Genomic DNA, 26,825 nt, shown 5'->3' with positions numbered 1-26,825 from the left:
CTATGTAAGAAAGCCATTTCTTTGCTTCTTGATTGATCTTATCAGCTAATTGATCATTTTGATAGACAACGATACACTAGCATTTCCGACGATTCTCGTGTTTTTTTTATTATTTATTAGTTTATTTTTGTGTGAATTCCACCTATGAGAAGTCGTAAACCTATTGCACATCAGTACTATTGGTGAGTTAAAGGTTAGGTAATCTGAAAACTGCTATAAGGAGAGCTAACATGGAACTTTTCAAGACACTTCAGCCTACAATATGCAGGGTGATGATCTCATCCCAGATAATGGAATTCATCTTCCATCTAAGAACATTCACGAACATCCTTGTTCATAGTGGGATTCAAATTCATGACCGATTGGTTGGAGAGGAAGCACTATCCACTCAGCCAGCCAGGTTGGTTATGTATGTTTTCTCATACCCAAGCTCAGGTGCAAAATGCATCTTTTTGAAAGAAAGTTGCATTTTTCACCTTTTGAAAGACTCATTTCCATTCTTATTTTACTTATATGGATTGACTGTAATCTGATAATTATTTATTGCCTGCTTGACAGAGTTGTTGCATGTATGTTAAGTGTAGTCTGTTAAATGTATTATATTATGTATTATGCTATATTATATTATGCATTATGCTATGTTATATTATGTATTATGCTATGTTATATTATGTTAAATTATTATGCTATGTTATATTATGTTAAATTATTATGCTATGTTATATTATGTTATGTGCAGTCTGTTAAATGTATTATGTTAATTATCTAATTTATGTTTTCATGGGGGGGGGTAAAGTTTCCAGAAGGGAAATCTCTGTGCTAAGAGCCAGCTAACTTAGTCCTGTCTGAAAAAGGTTAGTTTCTCCTACATAGATAACATGTCAACTGTAGTAGGCATATGCACATTCCTTCCAAATCTGTCTCATCATGAAGCATAAACATAATGTTCTGTGATTTTTATTTTACTTTCCATTTATTTTTATTATTTTATTTGTGATTGGATTGTGTGTCATGTATCTTATCAAGCTCCTTTATGTGAATTCTTCCCATGAAAAATGTACATATAGTACATCAGTATTATGGATGGAATAATGGTGTTAGATATCATGCATAGGCTTCTGCAGAGATAGGACATTCTAGGAATATATTTTTGGATATTTTTCCACAAAAAAATATCAGATTGAAATTATTTTTTATTTTCTCTAATAGTTTTGTGAAAATTCTTTTATTTCAATATCAGGATAATTACATGAATAAACTAAAAACTAGAAAACAACTCTAGGTGAAAATATTTGAACATAATTAAACAAATGCAAAAAAAAAAGTGAATGCATACTTTCCATTGTTTAATCATGTTCAAATAAATTACAGCTTAAAATAATCATATCTGTCCTAAAGGCTAAATGACTCGCTTTAGTGTATACATATACATACTTTGAATCGACCATGTTTTGTTCAGTAACATTTGTAATTTTAGAATTTTAAATATGTTTTCAACCACTCACTTTGTTTATCTTTGCTTCAAGTCCTTGATTATATATATGCTATATTTGAAGTAAGGATTGAAATATCACTGGATTTCAGAGAAGTTTAAACTGAAATTTGCATGTAGTCCTTTGGCCCCTGATCACACTTTCCATCCTTCTAGGAATAACTGTCTATCATTTTGGACTAGTCTTCCTTCAACATGACTACCAATCTATGCATTATTGGTGAAACACTGTAGCACTCAACCAACATTCCAGTTCATCTCAAGGTGTTCTTTTGAGTTGAGATTTGGACTCTGTGCAAGTCAGTTTTTCTGCATTTTCCTCAAATCATTTTGCAAAGAGTACCTGCAGTATGACATAGTGCATTATCACAGTGAAAGACTCATGGGACTATTCTCTAAAAAAATTTACATTGTAGGAAGCAGTGCATTATCCATGGGTCTTGCACATTCTTCCAGGCCAAAGGGTGTAAGTCCATAACAGTAGAAATAGCTCTAGATCCTTAAAACTTCTCATGAAAGATTAAGCATTTGCCTGTTTCATCTTTCAGCTGGTCTCCCCCTCCCCTTGCTTTGGTCTATATTTATCCACTTATTTTGGTAGCTTAAACAAATCCATCTTAAATAAATGCTCTTTCCATTTCTATCTATATTGCTTTAATCCTTTTCTTTTCATTTATGCTGTAAATATCCAGCTTTCTTCTAATGTCTGCATTTTTTATAAGTCTAATTTTGTGTCCTTTAATTACTCCAAAAATGTAATTTTTGGAGTAATTAAAGTTTGTATTTTACTTTCATCTTTCTTTTTAACAGTCCATATTTCTGAACTATATAACATAGAACAGGAATGAATTAAGTTGGATTTCTCACAATGTTTTTTTTTATTATTATTATTCAGTGTTCTTTTAATTAATTGTGCCATAGATTTTCTGAAATTTATTGTTATTTTCATTTTCATCTATATCTTTTAGATATGTTATTATGCAACTTAAAATAATTAACTGGTGTCACCTGTTCTGTTTATTTTATTTTCTGTGACTATTTTTGATCTAGCTTGATCTCGACCTTTAAATGTCATGACTTATATTTGTTTTGCAAAATTTTTAAATTATATATTGTTGGCTTATTTTGTGTAACTCATAAACTGATTTTTGAAGGTCATCTTCATTGTCATTTAATATAATCTGATCATCTGCATACAGCATTGTATTGATGATAATAGTTCTTATGGTTAATTGGATACCTTGTTTTATTGTTGTTTTCAATATTCTAATAATTAAAACCCTTAGAACTTCACCACTAAATTGCATAGTTGGGATGATGTACTTGAGCATAAGATGTTCTCAGGCATATCACTTGACCATCAGATAGGAAGAGGGTGTAGCACATTCATTACTTTCTATCATGGAATTCCAATGCTCTACAGGCCAATCACAATTCTTTACACCTATATAGCCTGTTGATTGTCATGTTTTTTTTTTTTTTTTTTTTTTTTCTCCTCCTCCCCTCTCATGCACAGTGCTGTGATTTCCATACTACCTTTGATTTGCCTGGTTTTAACTTCATGGGGTCTTTCCTGCACGGCAATGTAAATATGAGCATGCACAATATTATCACCTACCAATTTACATTGGTAGGTGATAATATTGTGATATTGATTTTCATTGATGAATTCTTTTTGTACCAGGGTCTCCATGAATCAATGGGCATTGATATGGCATTCTATATTGCACCTTTTAAAGCACCTAAGTTTTTCTCTCTTGTATTATATATAGGAATATACACATCAGTTTTCTAAAATGAGAATTATACTAATACTTCTTTCAACACAGTGTTCATATGGTTGAATCTCTGACCACACTCAGGTGATGACTAAAAGATACAACATTGAAAGATTGACAACATTAATTGAAAATTGATTGCTTCCATGTTGTTGAACATAGCCAATTATGGATATAAAAACATTCTTGTTTTTATATTCTAATTGGCTATGTTAATTTTAGCCTCAGTTCAGGCATAATTAGCCTAAACTGAGGCTAAGACTAAGATGTTACATGATAATGAATTATCACGCTATCCATGATAATCTTTTCATTTGCTATATTTTGCTATAGTATACAGTATTTTGGTCATTGGATTAATAATTTTTGTTCCTTGTTAACTATATATCTAAATTGTTTATTTTAATAGTCAAATTTAGTGAAAAATAGTTTTTTAAATTTCATGCTGAAAATATTTTGATTTTCTAGTTAGAGACACTTTTAAAACAAGCAGATGTTGGTGAAGATTGGCGAGTAGACCCAGTACTGCAGGAAGCTTGTCAGCCTGTTGTTGATGCTGTATGCACTGAAGTAAAACCTGGAGAAGGAAGGTATGTTTGCTTTTCATTTTAGTACTATATGAAAAGTCAAGCAGCTGTGTTGAAACAGTATGTGTGGCATACCTCCAAATTATTCATCTTTATCAAATTTCTGATATATAGAAGGTATTTTATGATAGCATGATATTCTACGATACTATGATAGTACTACGTGAAAAGTTTATATTATTATTGAAAACACAGGTTTCTGCAGCTCGGCAGTTTCCTAAGACTTGTAGGGTTATAATTGTTTATTTTTATTAAACTCATTATTTACCTTAAAATGTCTTCTCAATACCAGAAGCATCCCACAGTTTATGTTATTGCTAACTTATTATTGACAATTTTCCTCCAAATTAGTCTGATCTGTGAGAGCTCCAGAACTTGTGAGACTGTGAGAGTCAGAACTTATATTTTTGTCTTCTATGGCACTAACTGCATCAGTTTACCTAGATCTTGGTCTCTCTCTACAGGGCTTTTCTTGTCATCCTAGCATCAAACATTTGGTTTGCTAATCTTTCCCCATTCTGTTTAAATGTCCATCACCTGAGATTAGCTCTTCCTTGGACTACCATACCAGCTTTATTAAGTCTGTTATCTTCTCCATATTCACTAAAAAAAAAAAAAAAAAAGTGCCTAAAATAGCTTAAATGCATTATTTGTTCTATTGGTTTTAGTTGTTCTATAAGATTTAGTTGATGTTTTCAGTATTCCTGCCTATTTTCATAATTTTTGTTTGAGTTGAATATCTCCAATTTTCTATCCCCAAATGCCACTTTCCTTCATAATGTGATCCATATAAATGATAGATAACAGTGGAGTAGTGTGTACCTTTATTCCACACCTGATTTTACTTCAAACCATCTTCCTGTACCTCCTTCAATTCTAACTGCTTACTAATAATTTAAATATAGACTCTATTGCCCAGTAATGTCTCATTTACACCATATAATTATAGCATTTTGAATAGCTTTTCTCTTGGCATCTTGTCATATGCCTTTTCCAGATCTACAAAACTTAAATATAGATAATTGTTATATTTCTATAATTTGTCAGCTATTTGATTTCAAGAGAAAATCTGATCCTTATAACCTCTATTTGGCCTGAACCCAACTTGTTTTTCTCCCAAGTTTTCCTTTTATAATTTTTCTTAGCCTTTCTCAATTATTCTTGCATAAATCTTACCATACAGGTAAGATTTATGCAAGCATATACTTAAGAAAATCCCTCTTTAATTTTTACATATGCTTATTTCTCTGCAGTCTATATCCCTTTTTATAAATAGCATTATGAGAGCTCTTCTCCAGTTATCTGGAATTCTACTCCAGTTGCTTTTCCAAGTTTTAGATTTTTGTTATTAAAAAGTCGTGAAATGCTTGGTCTTGAAGTTATTTCACGCACAAACTTTGCTTACACTTGGATAAAGGATTAAACCAAGAATATAATTTCTTGGCATCTTTAATTTATACTTGTATATGGAAATATGACTTCTGCTTTACTTCAACCTTGGTATCACTTCTGGTCTGGGTAGTGATCCTTCCCATAATGTATAGCATTATACATCTCCATAAGGATAGTGCTTTGCATTATGGGGATACTAAGACAAATGATGTGAAGTCATTAGCATCTAGATAACAAGTTGCCCAGTTGTGAAATACTTCACATGCAAACTTTATTTGCTTATACTTGGATAAAGGATTAAACCAAGAATATAATTTCTTGGCATCTTTAATATATAGCTTTTTGTTAATTTTTTTAATCTCAAGTATTGATATACTCTTATTGCATTCTTGAATATTTTTTACCATTGTTCTTTCTTGTTTCATTCAGCAATCTTTCAAAATAAATTACTTTGGGCATCTAGAATATGTTTATTTTCATTTACCTAACCTAACCTAACAAATAATTTTAAATTAAACTGACAATAAATAAAGAGAAAGCCAGCTTATAACAGTTCACTTGAACCACATGCAATAGACTAGTTAATTTCTGCACCTGTGAAGTGATTCAATCACAGCAACGATTTGTTATTATTACTTGACACCTTCAAGGAATTCAAAATGCATCACAAAAGTGCACTCACACAATTTCCCATATACACCCTGTACACACCAAACACCATCTGCACTATTTTGGTTATTTTAAAAACTCAAATATGTATTCAATATTGGGCAAAAAACTTAGCTATTGGATAAAAAATAAAACCACGTTGATTCATTTCTTAAAGTTATTCAAAGTAGTTAAAATATTTTGTTTTAGGTTGTATATTGGTAACATTGAAGCATACACAACCTGATTTCCTTCTGTATTCTGGCATTTCACACATTCATAATAGATAATTTATGTTCATTGTAAAAGCAGGGGGTTGTAAACATGGGTCTGCTGTACTGGGTGTTTCAAAAAGAATGACCATTTCAAATCTTCTTCTTCTTCTACAGCTTCTCCCACTTAAGTGGGGTCACTGTTTGTTATGAGTCTCCTCCACACCTTCCTGTCTTGGGCTGTCACCACATCCAAGTTCTTCATCTTCAAGTCCTCTTCTACCAGCTCCCTCCATCTCTTCTTTGGCCGCCCATGCTTCCGCCTTCCTTGCACATCCATCTGCATGACCCTTCTTCCCACATATTCGTCCTCCCTCCTCATCACATGACCAAACCATCTCAACCTTGCCTCCTGTATTTTTGCTCCTAAGTTCGTAACTTTCACTGTTCCCCTGACATAGTCATTTCTCAGATGATCCTTTCTGGTCACACTGCACATCCACCTAAGCATTCTCATCTCTGCTACTTCCATCCTGCTGATGTTATTTTTCCTCAGGGCCACAGTTTCTATAGCATATGTCATAGCTGGCCTCACTACTGTCCTATAAATTTTGCCTTTCAGATTGATCGGCACCCTCTTATCGCATAACACTCCAGCCATCTCCCTCCAGTTCCTCCAACCCGCTTGTATCCTGCATCCCGCTTCCTTCTCAGCTCCTCCATCTTCTTCCACTGTTGAACCTAAGTATCTAAAGTCCCTCACCTTCCCGATGACATTTCCTTCCAGCTCCAGATCTGTCTCCTGGCTGCCGCCCACAGTGCAAGACATATACTCTGTCTTACTTCTCCTCAGTCTCATATCTCTCTCTCTTCAGGTACTTTTCTCCATCTTTCCAGTTTAGTTTCCGCTTCTTCTCTTGAATCTACACACAGCAAGATGTCATCTGCATACAACATTGTCCAAGGTGCATCTTCTCTCACCTTCTCTGTTACCACCTCCATCACAATATTAAACAGAAACGGACTTAATGCTGACCCTTGATGCAAGCCAACTGTTACTTGAAAACTTTCTGTCTGTCCCAAACAGGTCCGAACACTTGTCTTCACATTTCTGTACATTTCCCGCACCAACCTGACATATTTCTCCGGCACCTTCTTCTCCCTCAGACACCTCCAGACTTCTTGCCTTGGCACTCTATCGTATGCTTTCTCCAGATCAATAAATACCAGATGTAGCTCCCTTTGTTTCTCTCGATATTTTTCCATCATCTGTCGTAACCCAAAGATAGCATCTACCAGGCATGAAGCCAAATTGTTCCTTTGCAATCTCCACCTCCTCCCTCAATCTACCACCAAGAACCCTTTCTAGGATCTTCATTGTGTGGGACATCAACTTTATTCCTCTGTAATTTTTACAGTCTTGTGCATCCCCTTTACCCTTGTAGATGGGAAAAAGAGTACTCTCCCTCCATTTCTCGGGTGTATTTTCCTGTTGGCAAACTTTCATGAACAGGTCCCACAGCAGGTCAATTCCCTCTTCCCCCAGTGCCTTCCATGCCTCCACTGGAATTCTGTCGGGGCCCACCACTTTTCCATTCCTCATCTTCTTCATGGCCTCCGTCACTTCCATTCTACTGATGTTCTGTACCATCCACTCAGAAGGCTGCCCATCTCCTCTGTGAGTCCTTGCATTTTCCTCATTCAAAAGTCCCTCAAAGTATATTTTCCATCTGTTTCTTATGTCCACATCCCTCCATAATACTCTTCCTTCAGCATCTTTGATCTGCCTCACATGTAAGATGTCCTTAGCTGCTTTATTTCTACATTTCGCTAGTTGGTAAATTTTTCTCTGTCCTTCCTTTGTTTCTAATTGATCATACAGATCTTGATATGCCATGGCCTTCGCCTGTGCCACAACTCTCTTGGCTTCTTGCTTTCTCTCTTTGTACACCTCTCTGTCCTCTTCCACTCTTGACTCATCCCACTTCTGCTTTGCCTTCCTCTTAGCTGTCACTGCCACTTGTACATCATTATTCCACCACCAACCCTCCTTCTGCTCTCTAATCTTTCCAGATGTCTCACCAAGCACCTCGATTGCACAGCTCAGGATTACTTTTGAATTATGTTTCCACCAATCTTGTACACTTTCCAGTCCATCCGAAATCCTCTCTAACACTCTCTCCCTAAAACGATTCCTCACACTCTCCTCTTTTAAGCGAAACCACTTAATTGTCTTCATCCCATGGCAACCAGAAGTTCTTACCTTCGATCTTATTTTAAAGTCTGCGCACAGCAGTCGGTGTTGTGCTACTTGATCTGTTGGAATTACTTTACAATTTGTCACAACCTTAAGATGTTTTCTTCTAGTCAAAATGTAGTCAATTTGTGAGCTGTTGTTACCACTTCTAAATGTTATCAAATGTTCTTCCCTCTTGAAGAAAAACGAGTTCACAATTGCCAGATCAAACGCTACTGCAAAGTCCACAACCCTCTCTCCTTGCTGGTTCATCATTCCCACTCCGTGGCCACCATGCACCCTTTCACAGTCTCTATTCTGTCTTCCTATGTGCCCGTTCAAGTCTCCTCCGACAATGACCATTTCAAATAATTATATTTAATAATGAAAATGTGGTTTTTATTAATGAGCCGCTACGCTCATTAACTAAGCATAGTGGCTATTATTATTATTATTAGGTCACACCTCCAGGAAGTCCAAAGACTCATCGAGGGAGGGCACCTACTCTCTTCTCCACTACTCAATCCACCAGCTACAATGAAACTGCAACTACATTGATCATCATCACCAACGCCATCTACCGCTCACTACCACCACTAGTATTTTCGGAGATAATCACAAACATCCATGCCCACGGCGGGATTCGAACCCGCAACCTTTTGGCTGCTATTTGGGTGCTAGTAGTGGCATCTAGTGGTCGTCATATCAAACTCTGGGCCTTGGCGCAGAGTTTGATATGATTTGAGTTGACATTGTTTTTGAAACACCCTATATTTGGAGAGATGACTGGTTACAGAAAAAGCGCAGTGTTGGAAGAATGTTGAGAATTGTCTGGTATTCTGGTTGGTAGATTAAGTATTTATGTTAAATCGTGACTGATAGCAGATAATTTGGCTTCTCCTTCAACTTGATCTGTGAAGATTAGAGAAAAAAGAGCCAGTTTGTGTTATTAACATTAAAGTTTCCTAGGAATATAATCGCATAGTTTGTGTAATTAGCTGTATGAAATCAACCTTTAGAGATAAGTAGCCAAAGTGCATATCATTTGTTTGAGGCTGCAACTTGTGATTGAGCAGGAAATAATTCACCTAGTTTAGATGCACACATCATTTGTTTCTGTTGAGACCATGAATGTGGAAGTGGATTTTTATTGTTTTTGGTTTCATTTGGTTGTGTTTTTGCTTTTTATGATTTTTTTTAAGTATATTGTATTTTTAATGATTTTTTTTTTTTTTGCTAAATATGTGGGAGTTTTTCCACAGTCTCTTGTTTTTAATGGTATGTTTCATGATTGGATGTAAAAAAACTAATGGCAAAAAAAAAGCATTGGCATGCTCTGTGGAGGCAAGATGCACAAACATGTCTCTGTTATATCTTCGTTATTTTTCGTTATTGTTAAAGATATTGTCTATTTATTTGTATCTTTCTTTCTCTCTTCCTTTTATATTTATTTATTTTTTCTCTTACTTACTTCACTGATATAATATGCTAATATACTTCCTTAAAGTGTGCCTAACACGACTCTACCTAGAAATGATTCCTTTTCGGACACTGGCAAATTTATTTTTTATTGCTGCACCAGCCAGAGTCCTATAATATGAGCTTATTCAAAATTCAGGGAATATTCGTAGGTTAATTGGCATTCATTCTAATATACACTAATAGATACTGGTACTAATTGCAATCGTGGCCAATAATCTATTACTCAAACACTTTCATTAAGTTCCCTCCTGCTATGGTTCTAAATTTTTTTGCAAGTGGTAATTTGAATTCTCAAAATCAGGCATGAGTCCAGCATATACAACAATACATGTTTATTGGAACAAATTGCACTTTACAACTATAATTGGAATAGGATACTAAGCTTTTCAAAATCTCTTGCTAAGTTAGTTACTCAATGCTAATTTAACAAAACACTCACAGATCAAATTGTTAATCGCACACAAACTATAAAACATTAAAACTAGCTAACTATGTTATTCTAAATCAAACTCTTTTGCATGCTACATTTTAAGACATTTCACAACCCGTTACTATTCTGGTATAAATCATCTACAAAATTACAAATTCACATATAATCTCAGTCACATGCAGCTAAAATTTCACTCCTGACATTCCTTTGTTCAGAATTACTCTATCCCAAAATACAAATCCTTATTATAGTCCACTATGAATTGTCCACTTAATATAATCTAACATTAAATTCTGTCTCATTCAAACACATAGTAAAGGTCTTTACATTACCCAATCTTTTTCCGAAGGTCTGTTAACGGCCACGTGTTGTTCGGATCCTCCTTCGATCGGTTGCTTCTGCAATAGGCTTACAACTACGCCGTCCATTTTACATTCTTCCGGACTCGAACTTCTCACTGCCTAGATACAGTGCTGTCTCTGCTCTTACTTGAGTGGGACATTCGGAGACTGGCACAATTTCTGCGTAGGCCGATGATTTGCATGCTGCTCGTCATGGAATCTTACTCAGAATGCCCCTCTGCTATCCGGCATTGTGGGACCCCCCTCGCTCATCCCTACTCCGTCCGCTAGTCAGGAATCCTTGAGGTGAAGTCAGGAACAACCAGAAAAAAAGCCTCGCATTATCGCGCGCATTGCCTTATATTTCGTCCCTTCTTTTCCACACAACCCTTAGTTTTCATGCCCTCCAGATGATCCTCAAAGTCTTGGCTGCCGTTAGGTGCTGTATTCTAGGGAATCCCACTTGTGTCATCTTTCTCGTATGTTGTAGCTTGCGGCATTACGGCTGATGCGTGCATATGCAACTCGACCTTTGCACTCGTACTCTTAACTTCTTTGGCGACTTATTAAGTTTAGGACAGCTTAATGGGACAAGATTATACTACTATTTCCTTATTACAAATTCCTTAATCCGATAATCGTTCAGTTTAGTTTTCAACTACAAGATTTTTCTAGTGCGATTTACATGTTATTACACAACTTCCTATACAACATAAATTCAGAACTGTGTGCTGTTAACCAGGTATTATCTGAGTTAGCCAAATTCTTATATTAGATTCTGAACGAATAATTTCTTAAAATTCGTCCATTCAGGATCTAACACCTCCTATTCATGACCTTATTAGTTTTTCCTGCACATATATTGATATACTATGACTTCCTCCAGTCATCATCTAGCAGATAGGTGACAGCATCATTAGCTGATGAATGATGAAGTTTGTATTCATTACTATCAGGTTCCTTCCCATGTATTATCTGGCAGCTAATCTATTGAACCACTTCACTGCTGTACCTTCAGATAGAGAGGTTCTGGATGCATTATATGTATTGCATGCACTGCATGTAAGAAAAGGGGGTGAAGGAAAGACAAATAAACACACACCATTTTCTGAAGACCAAACATGGCAAGTCATCTACAACCCAGAGGCCTGGAGATTTTGTTGACAGAACCTGATTTGTGAAAACAAGCAACCATGATAAGGTTTGGTCAGTGGAGTTGGAAGTGACTACATGTTGTGTATCAGCAGCCTATTATCATCATCATCAATTTCCTTATATGTATCCTCAAGGAGTGTTCAAATTACAATGACAGCACAATATGATTCTTCTTCATCTTTTCAGCCGTTTTCTGTCCACTGCTGGACAAAGGCTTTCCTCCAGTTCTTTCCTTTCTCTGATCTTGGCAATGGTTGACCGATTTTCCCCAACAAAATTTGACAATTCATCACTCCACTTTCTTGTAGGACATCCTCGGCTTGTTTCTCCCCCTTCTTTTGGAATCCAGTTTGTTAGTATGGTAGTCCATCACTCATCTTCTCTTCTGGATAGATGTCCGGCCCATTTCCATTTTAGTTACTTATGAATGATATCAGCGATATGAGTCTGACTTCTTATCCAGGTGTATCGCTTCTTATCTTTTAATGTGATGCCTAGCATCAACCTCTCTATTTTTCTTTGAGTTGTTGCTAGTTTATTTGCCAGTGCTTTTGTTAGAGACCAAGTTTCACAACCATATGTGATGACTGAAAAGGAAGACATTTAACACTGGTTAAATGTCTTCCTTTTTAAACAGAGCGGGGCATCATTGTTTTGAAAAATGCTTTTTAGTTTTCTGAATGCACCCCAGGCAAGTTGAACTCTTCTATTTATTTCCTTTTGGAGTCCACAGTGTAGATCAATGAGATGACCTAAATATGTATATGAAGATACTCTTTCCAAGAAATTGTTTCCTATTATTATGTTTTTTGGTGTTACAAGATGATTAAACATGATTTTAGTTTTTTCTCTGTTTATTTTAGGACCGACTTTTCTGCTTTCATGATATAGGTCTTCTGGAGTGTTTGCAAAAATTATGATATCATCTGCATATCTTAGGTGTGTTAAATTTCTGTTGTTAATTTTTATACCAAGGTTTGTCCAGTTTATATTAAGTATTTCTTGATGGACCGCTGTGAAGATTTTGGGTGATAGAGAGTTTCCTTGTCGGACACCTTTTTCAATTGATATTTTATTGTACTCGTGTAAAGTTGAATTGTTGCTGTTGCAGTGTGGTATATTTCCTGGAGGAGGTCCATATATTTTCTCCAGGAACGCCCTGATTCTGGAGTGCTTTGATTATTGCATTAGTTTGGATGGAATCAAATGCTTTTTCATAATCTATAAAGACTAAACAGAGAGGCAAGTTTACATTATTAATCTATCACCAATTTGACTGAATCAATCCACCTAGACCTTGATCTTCCTGTGGGCCTCTTTCCTGCCATCTTGGCATGAAACACATGTTTTGCTAACCTTTCTTCACCCATTCTGTTTAAGTGGCCATACCACATTAGATTAGCACTGCTAGCATATTCTTGAATGCTAACAATGTCAAGTTCCTTTCTAATATCTTTATTTTTAATATGATTCTGTCATTATCATTAATGCTATTGGTTCACTCCCCTAATTTTTCTTAGAACCTTATGTCTGTGATCTCTAGTCTTTGATCATCATCGCAAACCATGGGCTCAATGTCCGTTGGTGTCCGATGCCTCCTTCACCATCTTTTTTCACCTTTCTTTGACCAGTGCACAGTATTGTAGTTTCTGTACACCCATTCCACACTCTGCATTAAATTCTCCTTTGGTTGTATCTTCTGATAGAGCTCTGCATTTGTGATTTTCTGTACCTATGCTATTCTTAGAATCTTCCTGTAACAAGTTCTTTCAAATGCCAAAATTCTTTTTTCTTGATTCCTTATTTATTACCCACGTTTCAGATTCATACAGTACACCGCTGAAGATGCATGTTTCCAGTACTCTTAGTTTTGTTTGCAGGCTGATCACTTTACTTTTCCAGATGTTATCCATTGCCTTCAGATTTGTTCTTCCCTTTGAAATCCTAATCTTTATTTCTTTTTTACAGTCCAAATCGTATGTCATTTTACTTCCCAAATATGTGAATTGTTCTACATCTTCTATATCAATTCCATCCACCTGTATCTTTTGTGTCATGTTCTTCTTGCCAAATACCATTGTCTGTTTTTTCCAAGTTCATAACAACTCCAAATCTCTTTCCTTCCTCATAAATCCTGCTTGCTCGTCTGCAAGGTACACTTCCATTGACAGAAAGATTGTTCTCAATCTTTCTGTCAATATCATCATCATCACCTTACCAAGGTGACTTGTCAAAGCAGTTGTTCTGTAATTTTTACATTCTAGCTTATTTCCTTTCTTGTATAATGTCACTAATATCGATTTCATCCACTCCTCTGGCATTTTCCCTTTTTCCCATACCATATTACATTAAAAATTATACTTTTTGTGGTTATGAGACCATTGGTACTTTATTAATATAATCCTGCCTACTAGTTTCGCTAGCGACTGTCTAGCTTTGTCAAGGCTGAACGGTACACACAAAAAAATATGAGAGAATACAGAAATGTTGCTAACTGTTAGGTTACGCATCGTTAACTGTTATGTTAACGATGCGTGACAATGCGTGCATGTGTTGAGAAGCTTCAGTCAGTATCATGGATACGTGTTGTATGCACACATGTTACATAATTTTTCACGTATTGTAGTTCCGTTAAACTGAGTGAGTTGATTAAGTTTTTCCATATATCTTTTGGTATGGCACCCTGATTTCTGTTGAAGTTGTTACCAGTTCTTAATACCACTGCCGTTTCCTTGAAAATTCTGTAACCATAATCATCATCCAAATACAGCATACAGCTATTTTCCCAGTCAATTGCATGGTTGGAATTGACTGGGAAAATATTGGTACATTTCTGTAACCATACTTTTGCCACCATATTTAATCATTTCTCCAGTGATATTATCATTACCAAGACTCTTGTTTTAGCCATCCTATTGCTTTTTCTTCCTTTCCTATTAAAATATCCATATCATACTCATTACATGGTAGTGATATCTGCTTCAATTCTTCAATCAGTTTCCCAATACTATCTAAATCTAGTTTTTCTTCATATAACTCACTACAGTATCTTGTCCACTGATGCAGTTTTATCTTTATTCAACAATACTTTGCCTTTTTCATCTTTAATTGTGGTCTGTTTTGGTTGTCACCTTCTATTAATGATTGTAATCATTTTAATCATTTTGTACTAGTTCTCCCTAGTTCTGTACTCTCCATAGTGCTGTTCTATATTATTGCATTGGACTTCTAACCATTTCATCTTATCCATTCTGGCTGCTATTTTTTCCTCATTACACTTTCTTCTACATTGCTCCTCTATTTGTTTTGATGTATCCCTTTTTATCTTCAACATTCTCTTCTCCTGTATACTAACTTCAGTGTTTCTTGTCTAATCCACTTCTTCTTGATCTTCTCTTCTTCTGGTACTATTTCTTCAACTGCATCTTCTATTACCTTCATTACGCCTTTCACTGTTAGATTCAAATTTTTTTCTTTTCCCACACTTTTCAGTTTCTCTTCTAACACTATCCTGTACCTTCTTCCTAATTATGCTTCACTTATTCTTGCTGTATCTCTTCATTTCTGATGATGGGGGTTTATATTTTCTTTTTGATTTCAACTTGATGTTTGCAATCGCTAAACTATGATCTGAGTCTATATCCGCTCCTTGGAAAGTTCGACACTGCTGTACTGATGTTATCCAACTTCTTTTAATCATAATCATATCGATCATGTTCTTGGTTTTCCCATCATTTAATTGCTACATCCATTTACTACACTTTTTTTTGTTGGAATCTCGAATTACAGATCATCTTGTGGTCCATGGCAAATTCTAACATTTTTTCACTTCGTTCATTTCTTTCTTTAAAACCATATTTTCCCATGACACTTTCCCAGCCATCATTATCTATTCCGACTTTGGCATTCCAGTCTCCTTCAATAATTAGTACATCTTGCTTTGGTATTGATTCTGTTATCTCTATTGGATCTTTACAAGTTCTTTCTATCTTTTTTGTTAAGAAGGAAGCCAACTCTTGCTTCGTGTTTGGTGTCATACCCTGACCTTATGACTTCGGAACCATTTATCTCTCCTGATGATGTCCATCGCATCTCTGCCAGTCCTAGTATGTCACACCAATATCTCTTCATTTCCTCACAAAATAATTCTAGTTTTCCTGACATCCAAAGTGTCGGCACATTCTGTGTTCCTACTGATTTTCTTTTTCCTTTGACCAAGTGCTTTATTTCTAACCCAACTCTCAGATCCATAACATAAAATTGGTTTGAATACTGTCTAGTTTGATGTTTTGGCTAATTTCTCTTATTCCATATAAATTTATTCAGCTGGCTACCCACTATACCAGTTTTGCTTATTCTGTTGTTTATTTCCAGATTAACTTGTACTAAAAACTGTGCCTAAATAGCTAAAATATTTTACTTGTTCTATAGGATTTCCATTCAGAATGTAGTTGAAGTTTTCAATGCTCCTGTCTATTTTCATAGTTTTTGGTCTTTTTATTGCTGATTTTCATGCCAAATTTGTTACAGCTGTTCTTCAATTTAGTTAGTGAATTCTGAGACTTGAACTAGATGTGTTTAGGTGTACACCATCATCTGCATAAAGCAAAAGAGCCAAGTTTGACATCTCAATTCTAATATCAGGCCTGATGCCACTTTCTTTCATAATGTGATCCATATAGATGATGAATAAGATTGCATCCTTGTCTTACCCCTGATTTTACATGAAACCATCTTCCTTTATTTCCTTCAATTTTAACTGCTGACTGACAACTTAAATATAGACTATGCATATCTCTGTATAATGTTCCATTCACCCCACATAATTGTATTGTTTTGAAAAGCTTTTCTCTGGGCACCTTGTCGTATGCCTTTTCCAGATCTACAAAACTTAAGTATCAAATTTTTTGACAAGAATCAAAAAATATGACAAGATCAAGTATAGATCCCTGTCATGTTCCCACGATTTCCAACTATTTGTCTTAAAGAGAAAATCTGATCTTGGCAACCTCTATTTGGCCTGAACCCAGCTTGTACTCCAAAGTTTCTTGTTCACAATCTTTCTCAACCTCTTTTAAATATGCTTACGTAAATCTTACCCGGAACACTTAGCATAGAAATTCCTGTAATTCTCACATTCAATTTTACCCCTCCTCCCCCTTTTTTTTTATTTTATTTTATTTTTTTATATAGATGGGTACTATGAGAGCTCTATTCCAATCATCAGGAATTCGACCATCTCACTAGGCCCTCTGAATTTTGCAGTGTAGCCACTGCAAAACTTTTATGTCTCCATATTTAAGCATTTCTGGTCGAATATCATCTACTTCAGCTGCCTTTCCACATTTCAAGTTTTTGACAGCTTTTTCTACTTCAAATATTGATATGTACTTCTCTTTGCATTTATTCTGAAAATTTTTATCATCTTTGATTCCTCTTACAGTACTCTTTCCTCCATTTCTAAGCTTCTTCAATAGCCTCAAGAACATTTTGCCACCTTCCTGATATTTATTTTCCATATTCTTACCAATGTCTTCCCATGACTTTCATTTAACTACTTTTACACATAGCTTACATTTTTCTTGATATTCTTTTATGGCATATGCTGACTTATTTACTAAGAGCTTTTGGTATGCATTCTTCTTTTCCATGACTGCTTCTTTTACTTCTTGTGTCCATCATGATGTTCTTATTTTCTATCCTTGCAGACAACTTCACCACATACCTCCCTAGCTGAATCAGTCTTCTGAGTTGCCACTGAGACTCCAAGGTTTGGTTCTTGTTTTCAATTTGTTTCAATTTTTTCTTCAATAATGTTTGTGTAGTCAAGTCTACAATCCAGCCTATTAGCATTCACTAATTCTACTGCATACTAATTCTCATTTTTCATCAAATAGATAGCATTCATAATATAAACTAAAGTGATAAGTGCATCTTTCAATATATCCTTTAATCATTTTGACCATTACTAAGAAATACAGCAATAGTAGATTCAGTAATACACTCACTATAACAAACTAAAAAAAAAAAAAAAAGTTCCAGTCACGGCATAAATGCATTTCTTAAAGAAATTCACTATAGCAAACTTTCCACTTTGATGAATTCTTTCATAGCACATCTGTTCAGAATTAAACACAAATAATCATTCAGTCATTTTAGATTCAATTTTATCTAGTTTTTTATGAACAACTGATAAAACATAAGCTTTATGATTTGTTCTTTGCTTTTGTGTTTTAGGGTTATGACTTGTCTCATGGATCATATTGATTCATCACATATGAGTGAAAGCTGTAAAGATAATCTTTTGCAGATTCAGTACTTTGTTGCTCGTGATTTTAAGTAAGCTTATTTTGTTGTATTGCTTAAATTAAATCAACAAATAAATATTTTGCAAATCTGAATAATAATTAAAATTAAATTCATGTTGTGATCTTTTATGAGTTTTATTAACTTTTAAGCTTCAAAAGTAAAATACATGCATTTATTTTACTCTTGCAATCTTCAGAATACTTCTTAAAATAGTTATTTAAATGTAATACAGTTTAATAAATTTATTATCTATTTATTATTTCAATATAATTTATTATATTGAAACTCAATCCTTCTTGGTCATCTTTGTTTTAACCAGTAGGCCCTTTTGCTGCTACATGCTGCTATTCTCGCTTTCCAACCCCAGATTTAGTGTTCTCAGATCCATTTGTTTTACAGTAGAGAACAAAAACTTATTATCCTTCCAAAAGCTGGTTATTTCAACCTTACTCTTCAAGAAATCTAGAAAGTTCTTTTTATTTTAACTGGAAATAATTTTAATGGAAAGAATGTATTCTTTCCATTAAAATGGACTTTTAATGGAAAGAATGCAACTCAGAGAAACAATAAAATATAAGTTTATTAGATCCTGTATTTCAACTTTGTTACAGAGACATCATCAGAGATACTCTTAAAATTGTTAGAGCACACACAAAATGAATTAAAACAGTAAATAAACTAAAAGCCTGAAGTGCTGTGATTAGCCTTAGCTGTTGGGCAGGAAGCCTAAGGATTAAAGTTCCCCAAATCTTGGAGAGTTTAACACATCTATATTTATTAAGATTAGGTTAGTGCAACAAATCTGCTGCTGATTCTAAGAAAAGTTTTTCAAGTTTATATTTGTTGCAGTGAAGCATAATAATGTTTTCCATTTGATTTTGTGCAAGGTAACTATCTCAGTAAAAACAACTGGGACTCTAAAAGAATATAATCCCTGTACTGCTTTCAAACTTCATCTGAAGCTGGCTGCTCTTATCCACTTTCCTAGGAATCCACTCCCTCCCTTGTCTGTTCTAGGTGTTTACAAGGTTCCTTATCCTTGCAGATTATCTTATTATGGTCAAACTGGTAGATCTGGCAACATTCACCTAGAAGAACACAAGAAATACATCAGCTGCCATAACTATGATCAGTCCTAGCTGACCATACTTTGGATGCCTTGCACAGAATCAAATGGGGGGGGGGGGGTAATATGCTTCACTATGACAAATATAAGCTTGAAAAACTTTTCTTAAAATCATTAGTAGATTTGTTAAATCAGCCTAATCCTAATAAATATGGATGTGTTAAACTTCTCAAGATTTGTGAAACTTTAATCCATATGGCTTCCTCTGCCCAACAGCACCCATAGAGAGCACCCGTCATAGGACTTTAAGCTTTTAGTCTAATATTTTTTTACTTATTGTTTTGAGTGTTTCTGTGTGTGCTTTTACAATTTTGATATTGTAATCCTGACAGTGTCTCTGTGACAGAGATGAAATATAGGATTCAAACTTATATTTTATTGTTCCTCTGTGTGCTGTATTCTTTCCATTAAACCTTATAATGAGTTTATACTGGTGCATAAGCCTAAATACTACTGTTAATTCTTCATGGATTTATATATACACTTGGATACCTTTATTGCTAGGTACCCCCCACCTACTGTAAACATCAGAATAGCTTTTGCTCATCAGGTCATGGACTTCGTGCAGTGTACAAAAGTGTTTCAAAGGGATTCTAAACAGTTAGGCTCAACTGCATCTCATAGTTGCCTCAAATTACACTGGCTCAGAACCCTTTGAAACAACAGATACTAGGTCTAGCAAAGATGGATGGATGAAAAAGAGATTCAAAATATAAAAACTGAGCAGTGCATGCTATACCAGGTGGTGAAGTGGTAGTATACCAAAAAAATTGTAGCATCCAGTAGTAAATTCTCTTATGCTGAGCTGAGAAGGCAACTATGGCTGTCTTAGGAATGTTGACATACATGTCGATCTCATCTTCTCATAACTGCAACATCCCTGAACAGCATGATTTGTTCTCTCTCTTTCTTTGGAGCACATAAATGAGAAAAATCAACATGGACGCACTCCAGAGGACATGCCAAAAATGATTCCACTATGCTATTCCACTAATAATAATAATAATGGAATGTGTTCCGTAGAGTATCAAAGACATGCCTCCAGACCCTTGAATAGGTGGCCCGTCAACAGATTGCATGGATTCCTCCATTTCCTCAGAAGAACATAAAACAATTAATATACATTGTGGCCTACAGTGAGTCCAATTTGCAATGTCATAAATATTTTTCCTGATGAAGAAGAAATTATGGACACTGGCCATCCACAATTTTCTAAAAAGAAATCTGGTAATGCAAACAAAATCACCCAACATAGAAACCCAGATGATACTACCATAAAGAAATAATGAAAATACTTCTATAAATAGAATTGTCATGATTCCATCAAAACATCAGTGCCTCTTGCAGAAATATAAATCAGTATGCTTCTACCTGCAGGAAACATACCTGATGCTGAGTGATGCTCTAGCATTATGAAATGTAGCCATCATTCTTAAGAAGAGGACAGGAGATGGAACTGCCCATGGAGGAGTTTCCATCCTTGTGGTCAACCATACACCCCTCGAACAAGTCCTACTTAATACATATAAAGGCAGTTCCCATCTGGTTCTCAGTTGGATCTTTTATAACATGTATGATGCATCTGCTTACCTCCTGCTATAGATATCTGCAGTTACTACTTCACTCCCTACTATTAATGAGGGATTTGAATGAACACAACACTCTGTAGGGTAGTGCCTGAACAAACATCAGAGGAAGAGTTGTGGAGCATGTGCTCAACAATGACAATAATCTCTCCCTTTAAACACACGCAGCAACACCTTCTTCCACATGCCCACCTGAACATTCATTGCCAGCGACTTAACTGTCTGTTCACCCTCCCTTTTCCCACTCTTTAAGTGGGAAACTAATGAGAACTTATTTGGGATCGATCACTTTCTTGTGATATTCACTTTTCTGCATGGGTGACCATGTACTACATCATGGATATTATGATGGAAAATTGAGCAAGCTGACTGCCTCACCTCTATTTTATCAGAATTCTGCGATAGCCAATGATTGCAGTAAACCACACAGTAGATGTATTACACTCAGGGAGATATCTGCTAAAATATCAGCTGCATTTGAACAGTACCAAACAATACAACAGGCCATTCACAAAAGCAAGAATGAAATGTGTTTTGCTTAAATATCATCCAACTGCTTTTGGACTAGATGTCATCCATTATGAAATGATTGAACATCTGCTGCCGTCAGCCATGTTTCAACTGCTGCACATTTTCAACAGAATTTTCTCTGAGAACAGATTTCTAGATGCTGAACAAAAAGGATTTATTATTGCCTTTTCTAAGTCAGAGAAGATATTTATATATCCTTATCATCTGCTTTGTAATTCCACAAATGTCCTTTGTGTACCATTGCAGCATGACCATAGCAGTTCTTGCACCATTAAACCCAGAACAAACACACAAGCCAGCATCTCTCTCTCTCTCTTACTCCTCTTCCATGGCACTGCTACAAGCAGACTCCTCAGCTTATTACCTGCTTTGTAATTCCACAACTATCCCTTATTAACAGAAATATTGCATGTCTGGTAGTCTCCACATGATTGCTTTCTCTAAACAGAGCCAACATAGATAGATTGGTTATTGTTAAGTTCTCTAATGCTATGACCAGATTCAACACTCTCGAACCTAGTGTTCCCTCCATTACATTCTTTCTTAGATAATTATCTCCTAGCAGTTGTATCAATTCCATTTCCTTTTCTCCCAGTGACCATCCATCCTTCTAATATGTGTCCCCATAGTTGAAATTCCCATTACCCAATCTGCACTCATTGTACTAATAATTTGCCAATGCATGCCATCTGCATTCTCCCTTATACTCCCCTCAACCTCTGTTTTATACCAGATAACATTAACTAAACTGTTCTCTGATGTACTTCTACCTTTCTTTCTTTTTTTTTTTCTCTTCAGTTCTGCTATCATTAACAATCTCTCTCTCTCCTCCTATTCCATTCCCTCAGTACTCTCTAAAAATGCTATATTCCTTTCATTACATCTCTCTATATCATCCTCAGTCAACCAAGTTGAGCTAATCAATGCCATAAACTCTTCCTTATTTTAAATTCTTCTGGCAATTAGTATACACAAACTTTAATGCCCCTCCCATCTCACAGCTTCCTTTTCACCTTGTGTTGGTTATCCCGCTAAAATTAAGAGCCTGGTGATCTACATTCAGCATCGTATGATTACTCTCTCAAGTTATTCACCTTAAAGGTTGCCTAGACTAGCACTTCCCAAACTGTGGGCCACGGTCCCTAAGTTTTGTTGAGGGGACCGTGAAATAATGAAAACAAATTTAAAATGTTTTAAGGCTAAGTAGATATTTTTTTATCTTAAAAGAAACATATTTAATTTTTATTATTTATTATTTCTTTTTTGTTATATTTATATTTTAATGGAAAAATCACACATTGGTGTTGGTTCACAAATTTTGCTTCCTGCATATTTCGGCACTTAATGAATATTAGTAAATATATGCTTATTCATATAAGTTTCATTTCAAAGGTATTGATAAGAAACACAGAAAAGCTTACAAATATTGTAGCAGTATTGAAACACATCCATCACATTAAATTGTTATTAAACTTCTTTTATGTTTTTAATTCTTTATTTATTACTAATTGTTTTACGTTTCATATGCTTGTACTGCAAATATCCAATAACAATATATCTATCTATATAAAAATATATGATAATGTGCCATGTCAAATGTGTATGCAAGATGCTAAAAATGTAATATTTGCATTTGATTTTTATAATATTCGCTGTGTATGTTTTGTATTGAATATAAATACAATAAATATTATAATAATATATGTGTGTATTATGTTTTTTTTTTTTTTCGATGGGGGGGGGGGGCGTGAAATATTTTTATTTTTTCAAAGGTGCCTTTACATCCATAAGTTTGGGAATCACTGGCCCATACTTGCTTGCATCTTCCTCATCCCCTCCCTCCCCCCACACCATACATTCTAGTTTCCCTGACTCTACACTTCCGGACTCTTACTGAACAATGAATTCTTAAGACATCTAACTGCAAATCCATTTAAGTGCAGACCATCTGCCTTGTATAAGTCCTTCCATCAAACTCATTTTGCACATCCACAAATTCCATACGATTCTTTCTGCACAACCTGTACAGTGACTCATTGACAATCATATCTCTTCATCTCAGCTGACCTCTTTCATACCATGGCAACATACTCACAACTTTTACTTTCTTACTTTTCTTATTTGCTTGCTTGCACCAGCAGCTTTTTAATACCTTCCTGCATACCACACTTGTCACCTGCTACATCATTAGTACCAGCCAAAATAATCATCTCTTTCACCTTCCCTCTTTGCATCCTTATAGCATCACTAACATTCTTAATTTTGGCTCCAGGGAAACACAATTTCACCACTCTTCTGAAACCAATGGAATGTGTTCCAGATCTTTGCTAAGAGGTTGCCCTCACTCTACCACAGAGCATGAAGATAGACTTTTGGCTATAACAGCAAAACGTAATCTACACACTGCAGCAGGTCAGCTTGCAAGTTGGCTCCATTCAAGCACAGGTACAAACTGTGGCAAGAGATCTGCAACAAGTAGACCTATACTCCTGAAGGCCTATAGTCTTGCGTCCCTTTATCCACAGCTCATCGTAAAGCACGTTTTCAGTGGTGTTGTATCCATAAAAAATTGGTCAAGACACCAATGGGTTAATGTACTCTTTACAGGTGTCGTTTAGTCTTTCCTCTGATTCTAGAAGTTGCATCATCTTGGCGTTGCAAGAATGTTCTTGAAAGAGAATAGATATGGCAGTACTGGGGTCATGATGTTGGGAGGCATTATGCTTAATGGACGCACCTAGTTACAAGTGTAGGAAAAGGGACTATGACTGGTGAACAATATTGCAACAAAGTTATTCAATGTCATGTGTGATTTTCCATGGTTCTGTAGGCATAGAATTCATTTTTATGGATGACAATGCCACATCACATCATACATAAGCAGTGGAGATACTTTTGGAGATGGAGGATATTAATCAAATGTGGCCAACACACTCCCCAGATCACAACCCCATAGAACATGTTTGGGATGCAATAGGGAGATGTATTCCCTTCTAGAAAATAAACAAGGCCTTATCCTTGCTGTGAAGGAGGAGTGGACCATTTTGCTTCAATAACTCCTGAAACACTTGGTGCTAAACATGGTACAACATTGAGAGTTTCATTACATTTCTGAGTGGACATTCCATACTGAAATGTCTCTCTGTAGTTTTTCTGTAAGCACCATATACTAATTCCTTAACTACATCCTTAGGAAATTTGCGACTTTTTCCAAAAAAACTATTGTAATTTAATTTGTACCAAATTTATAATACATTTTTTGTGTAATATAATTTATTAATTTTTATTATTATTATTTATTTATTATTAATTATCTCAGATAGTAATAATAATTTATTAGTATACTGGCAATAAATCTATGTCCACACATGAAATTTTTTTCATATACAGGTAAAAATGTAGTATATCCTTAGCTTTTGGACACCAGTGTGTGTGTGTGTGTGTGTGTGTGTGTGTGTGTGTGTGTGTGTGTGCATGTATCATTGCTAAATGCTGTCCAATATATTTCTGCTGTGTATAAGGTGAGGTTTATCATTATCATTATGTATTACTACTTATGTAATATTATTACAATATATATATTATTACTATAGAAATAAACTAAAATTTTAGGTAGCCTTTCTAGTGAATGTTTTAAATTATAACGTTTTTTTCCCCCCTCTCTCTCTCTCTCTCTCTCTCTCTCTTTCTCAGGCTTGATCCTCTCCTGTACAAGAGATGTAAAAAGGAGGCTGAGAAATATTGTCATGCAAAAAAGGAGTGGCGTGATAAGCCATCTAGAATGGACCCAGAAAGAGGCCACATAGTTTTATCTTGTTTGTATCGTTATGCTTATCACCCTGATCAGAATACCCGGGTAAGGTGTTAAAATTTAGCTGTACAAGTTTCCATTATATTCATATGTCAGTGATAGTGGAAGTGTTTATACAAATGTTAAAAAGCTGGTTTGCATAACAGGATATTTTGAAATTACTTAAATATAAAGAGCTAATAAGCTTCATTTCGGCGATATAAACAATATTTTGAATTAAGGGGATATAAAATCCACATTGTTTTAAAACCGAGAAACTCAAAGATTGGAATCAGAGAGTTTCATGCCGAATATAGTAAACTATAAAGTATCGGCGATCACTAGCGTGAGCTAATGCAAGTGACCCTAGTACGTAGTACAATATCGGACAACTCGTTGCAAAGGTGGGGAAAGTTCAGATCGCTATTCTTAGGTATTTTCCATAATGTAAAAACACATTTCCTAGGAAATGTATGCTGTTATTACATTATGGAGGGAGGTCACTACCCAGACCGGTTTCAGCCTTTTTTGAGGCTTCATCAGTGAGTAGCTAGACCATAATACCAAAGTGTATAGCGAAAAGAACTTATATACTCTGCTATACAAGTTTCCGAAGAAGGTGCAACCATTAAGTTACTTAAATATAAAGAGCTAATAAGCTTCATTTCGGCGATGCGTTTTTACATTATGGAAAATACCTAAGAATAGCGATCTGAACTTTCCCCACCTTTGCAACGAGTTGTCCGATATTGTACTACGTACTAGGATCACTTGCATTAGCTCACGCTAGTGATCGCCGATACTTTATAGTTTACTATATTCGGCATGAAACTCTCTGATTCCAATCTTTGAGTTTCTTATTCGGTTTTAAAACAATGTGGGTTTTATATTCCCTTAATTTAAAATATTGTTTATATTGCCGAAATGAAGCTTATTAGCTCTTTATATTTAAGTAACTTAATGGTTGCACCTTCTTCGGAAACTCGTATAGCAGAGTATATAAGTTCTTTTTGCTATACACTTTGGTATTATGGTCTAGCTACTCATTGATGAAGCCTCAAAAAAGGCTGGAACCGGTCTGGGTAGTGACCTCCCTCCATAATGTAATAACAGCATACATTTCCTAGGAAATGTGTTTTTACATTATGGAAAATACCTAAGAATAGCGATCTGAACTTTCCCCACCTTTGCAACGAGTTGTCCGATATTGTACTACGTACTAGGGTCACTTGCATTAGCTCATGCTAGTGATCGCCGATACTTTATAGTTTACTATATTCAGCATGAAACTCGCTGATTCCAATCTTTGAGTTTCTTATTCGGTTTTAAAACAATGTGGATTTTATATCCCCTTCATTTAAAATATTTTGAAATTATTTATTAAACTATTGGATTCTATCTTCTGTTGATTTTGCTTTTTCTGCTATTGCTTTTTGCACATTTTCATCCATGTATGTTATTAATTTTATTAGCATAGATTCCTTTTCACAAAGGTAATAACACTCAGTTTATCTTCTCATTGCTAACGCTGATATCATTATTTGTCATTGGTGATTTGTAAACTAAGCAGCTTCTTTTCTTACCTTCTTCCTATGTTCCTATCCTCTTCTAATATTGAAGAGGATAGGAATATTTCTTGCAGCAAGATATAACAAATTGTATGCACTCCAGTGTATCCATTTGTTGTCTTGCTACTTACCAAGTATTATCTGAGATGACAGGTTTTGTTT

General features: G+C 35.3%; 1 protein-coding gene across 1 annotated transcript in view; it reads left to right on the top strand.

The window, feature by feature from the left end:
• Nucleotides 1-26,825, top strand: part of Glg1 (Golgi apparatus protein 1) — a 285,095-nt gene that overhangs the window by 91,635 nt on the left and 166,635 nt on the right. Inside the window, exons 8-10 of the mRNA XM_090398148.1 lie at nucleotides 3,739-3,860; nucleotides 17,991-18,092; nucleotides 24,999-25,161. Coding sequence (XP_090254274.1) covers nucleotides 3,739-3,860; nucleotides 17,991-18,092; nucleotides 24,999-25,161 — 387 coding nt within the window. The remainder of the gene's footprint in view (nucleotides 1-3,738; nucleotides 3,861-17,990; nucleotides 18,093-24,998; nucleotides 25,162-26,825) is intronic.

This window comes from Typopeltis vanoorti, chromosome 9 (assembly GCF_054136105.1).
Source record: "Typopeltis vanoorti isolate ZY-2024b chromosome 9, IOZ_Tvanoo_1.0, whole genome shotgun sequence".
In the NCBI taxonomy this organism is placed as follows: Eukaryota; Metazoa; Arthropoda; class Arachnida; order Uropygi; family Thelyphonidae; genus Typopeltis; species Typopeltis vanoorti.
The sequence above is the reverse complement of the archived record's forward strand: the minus strand, read 5'-3'. Positions and strand labels throughout refer to the sequence as shown.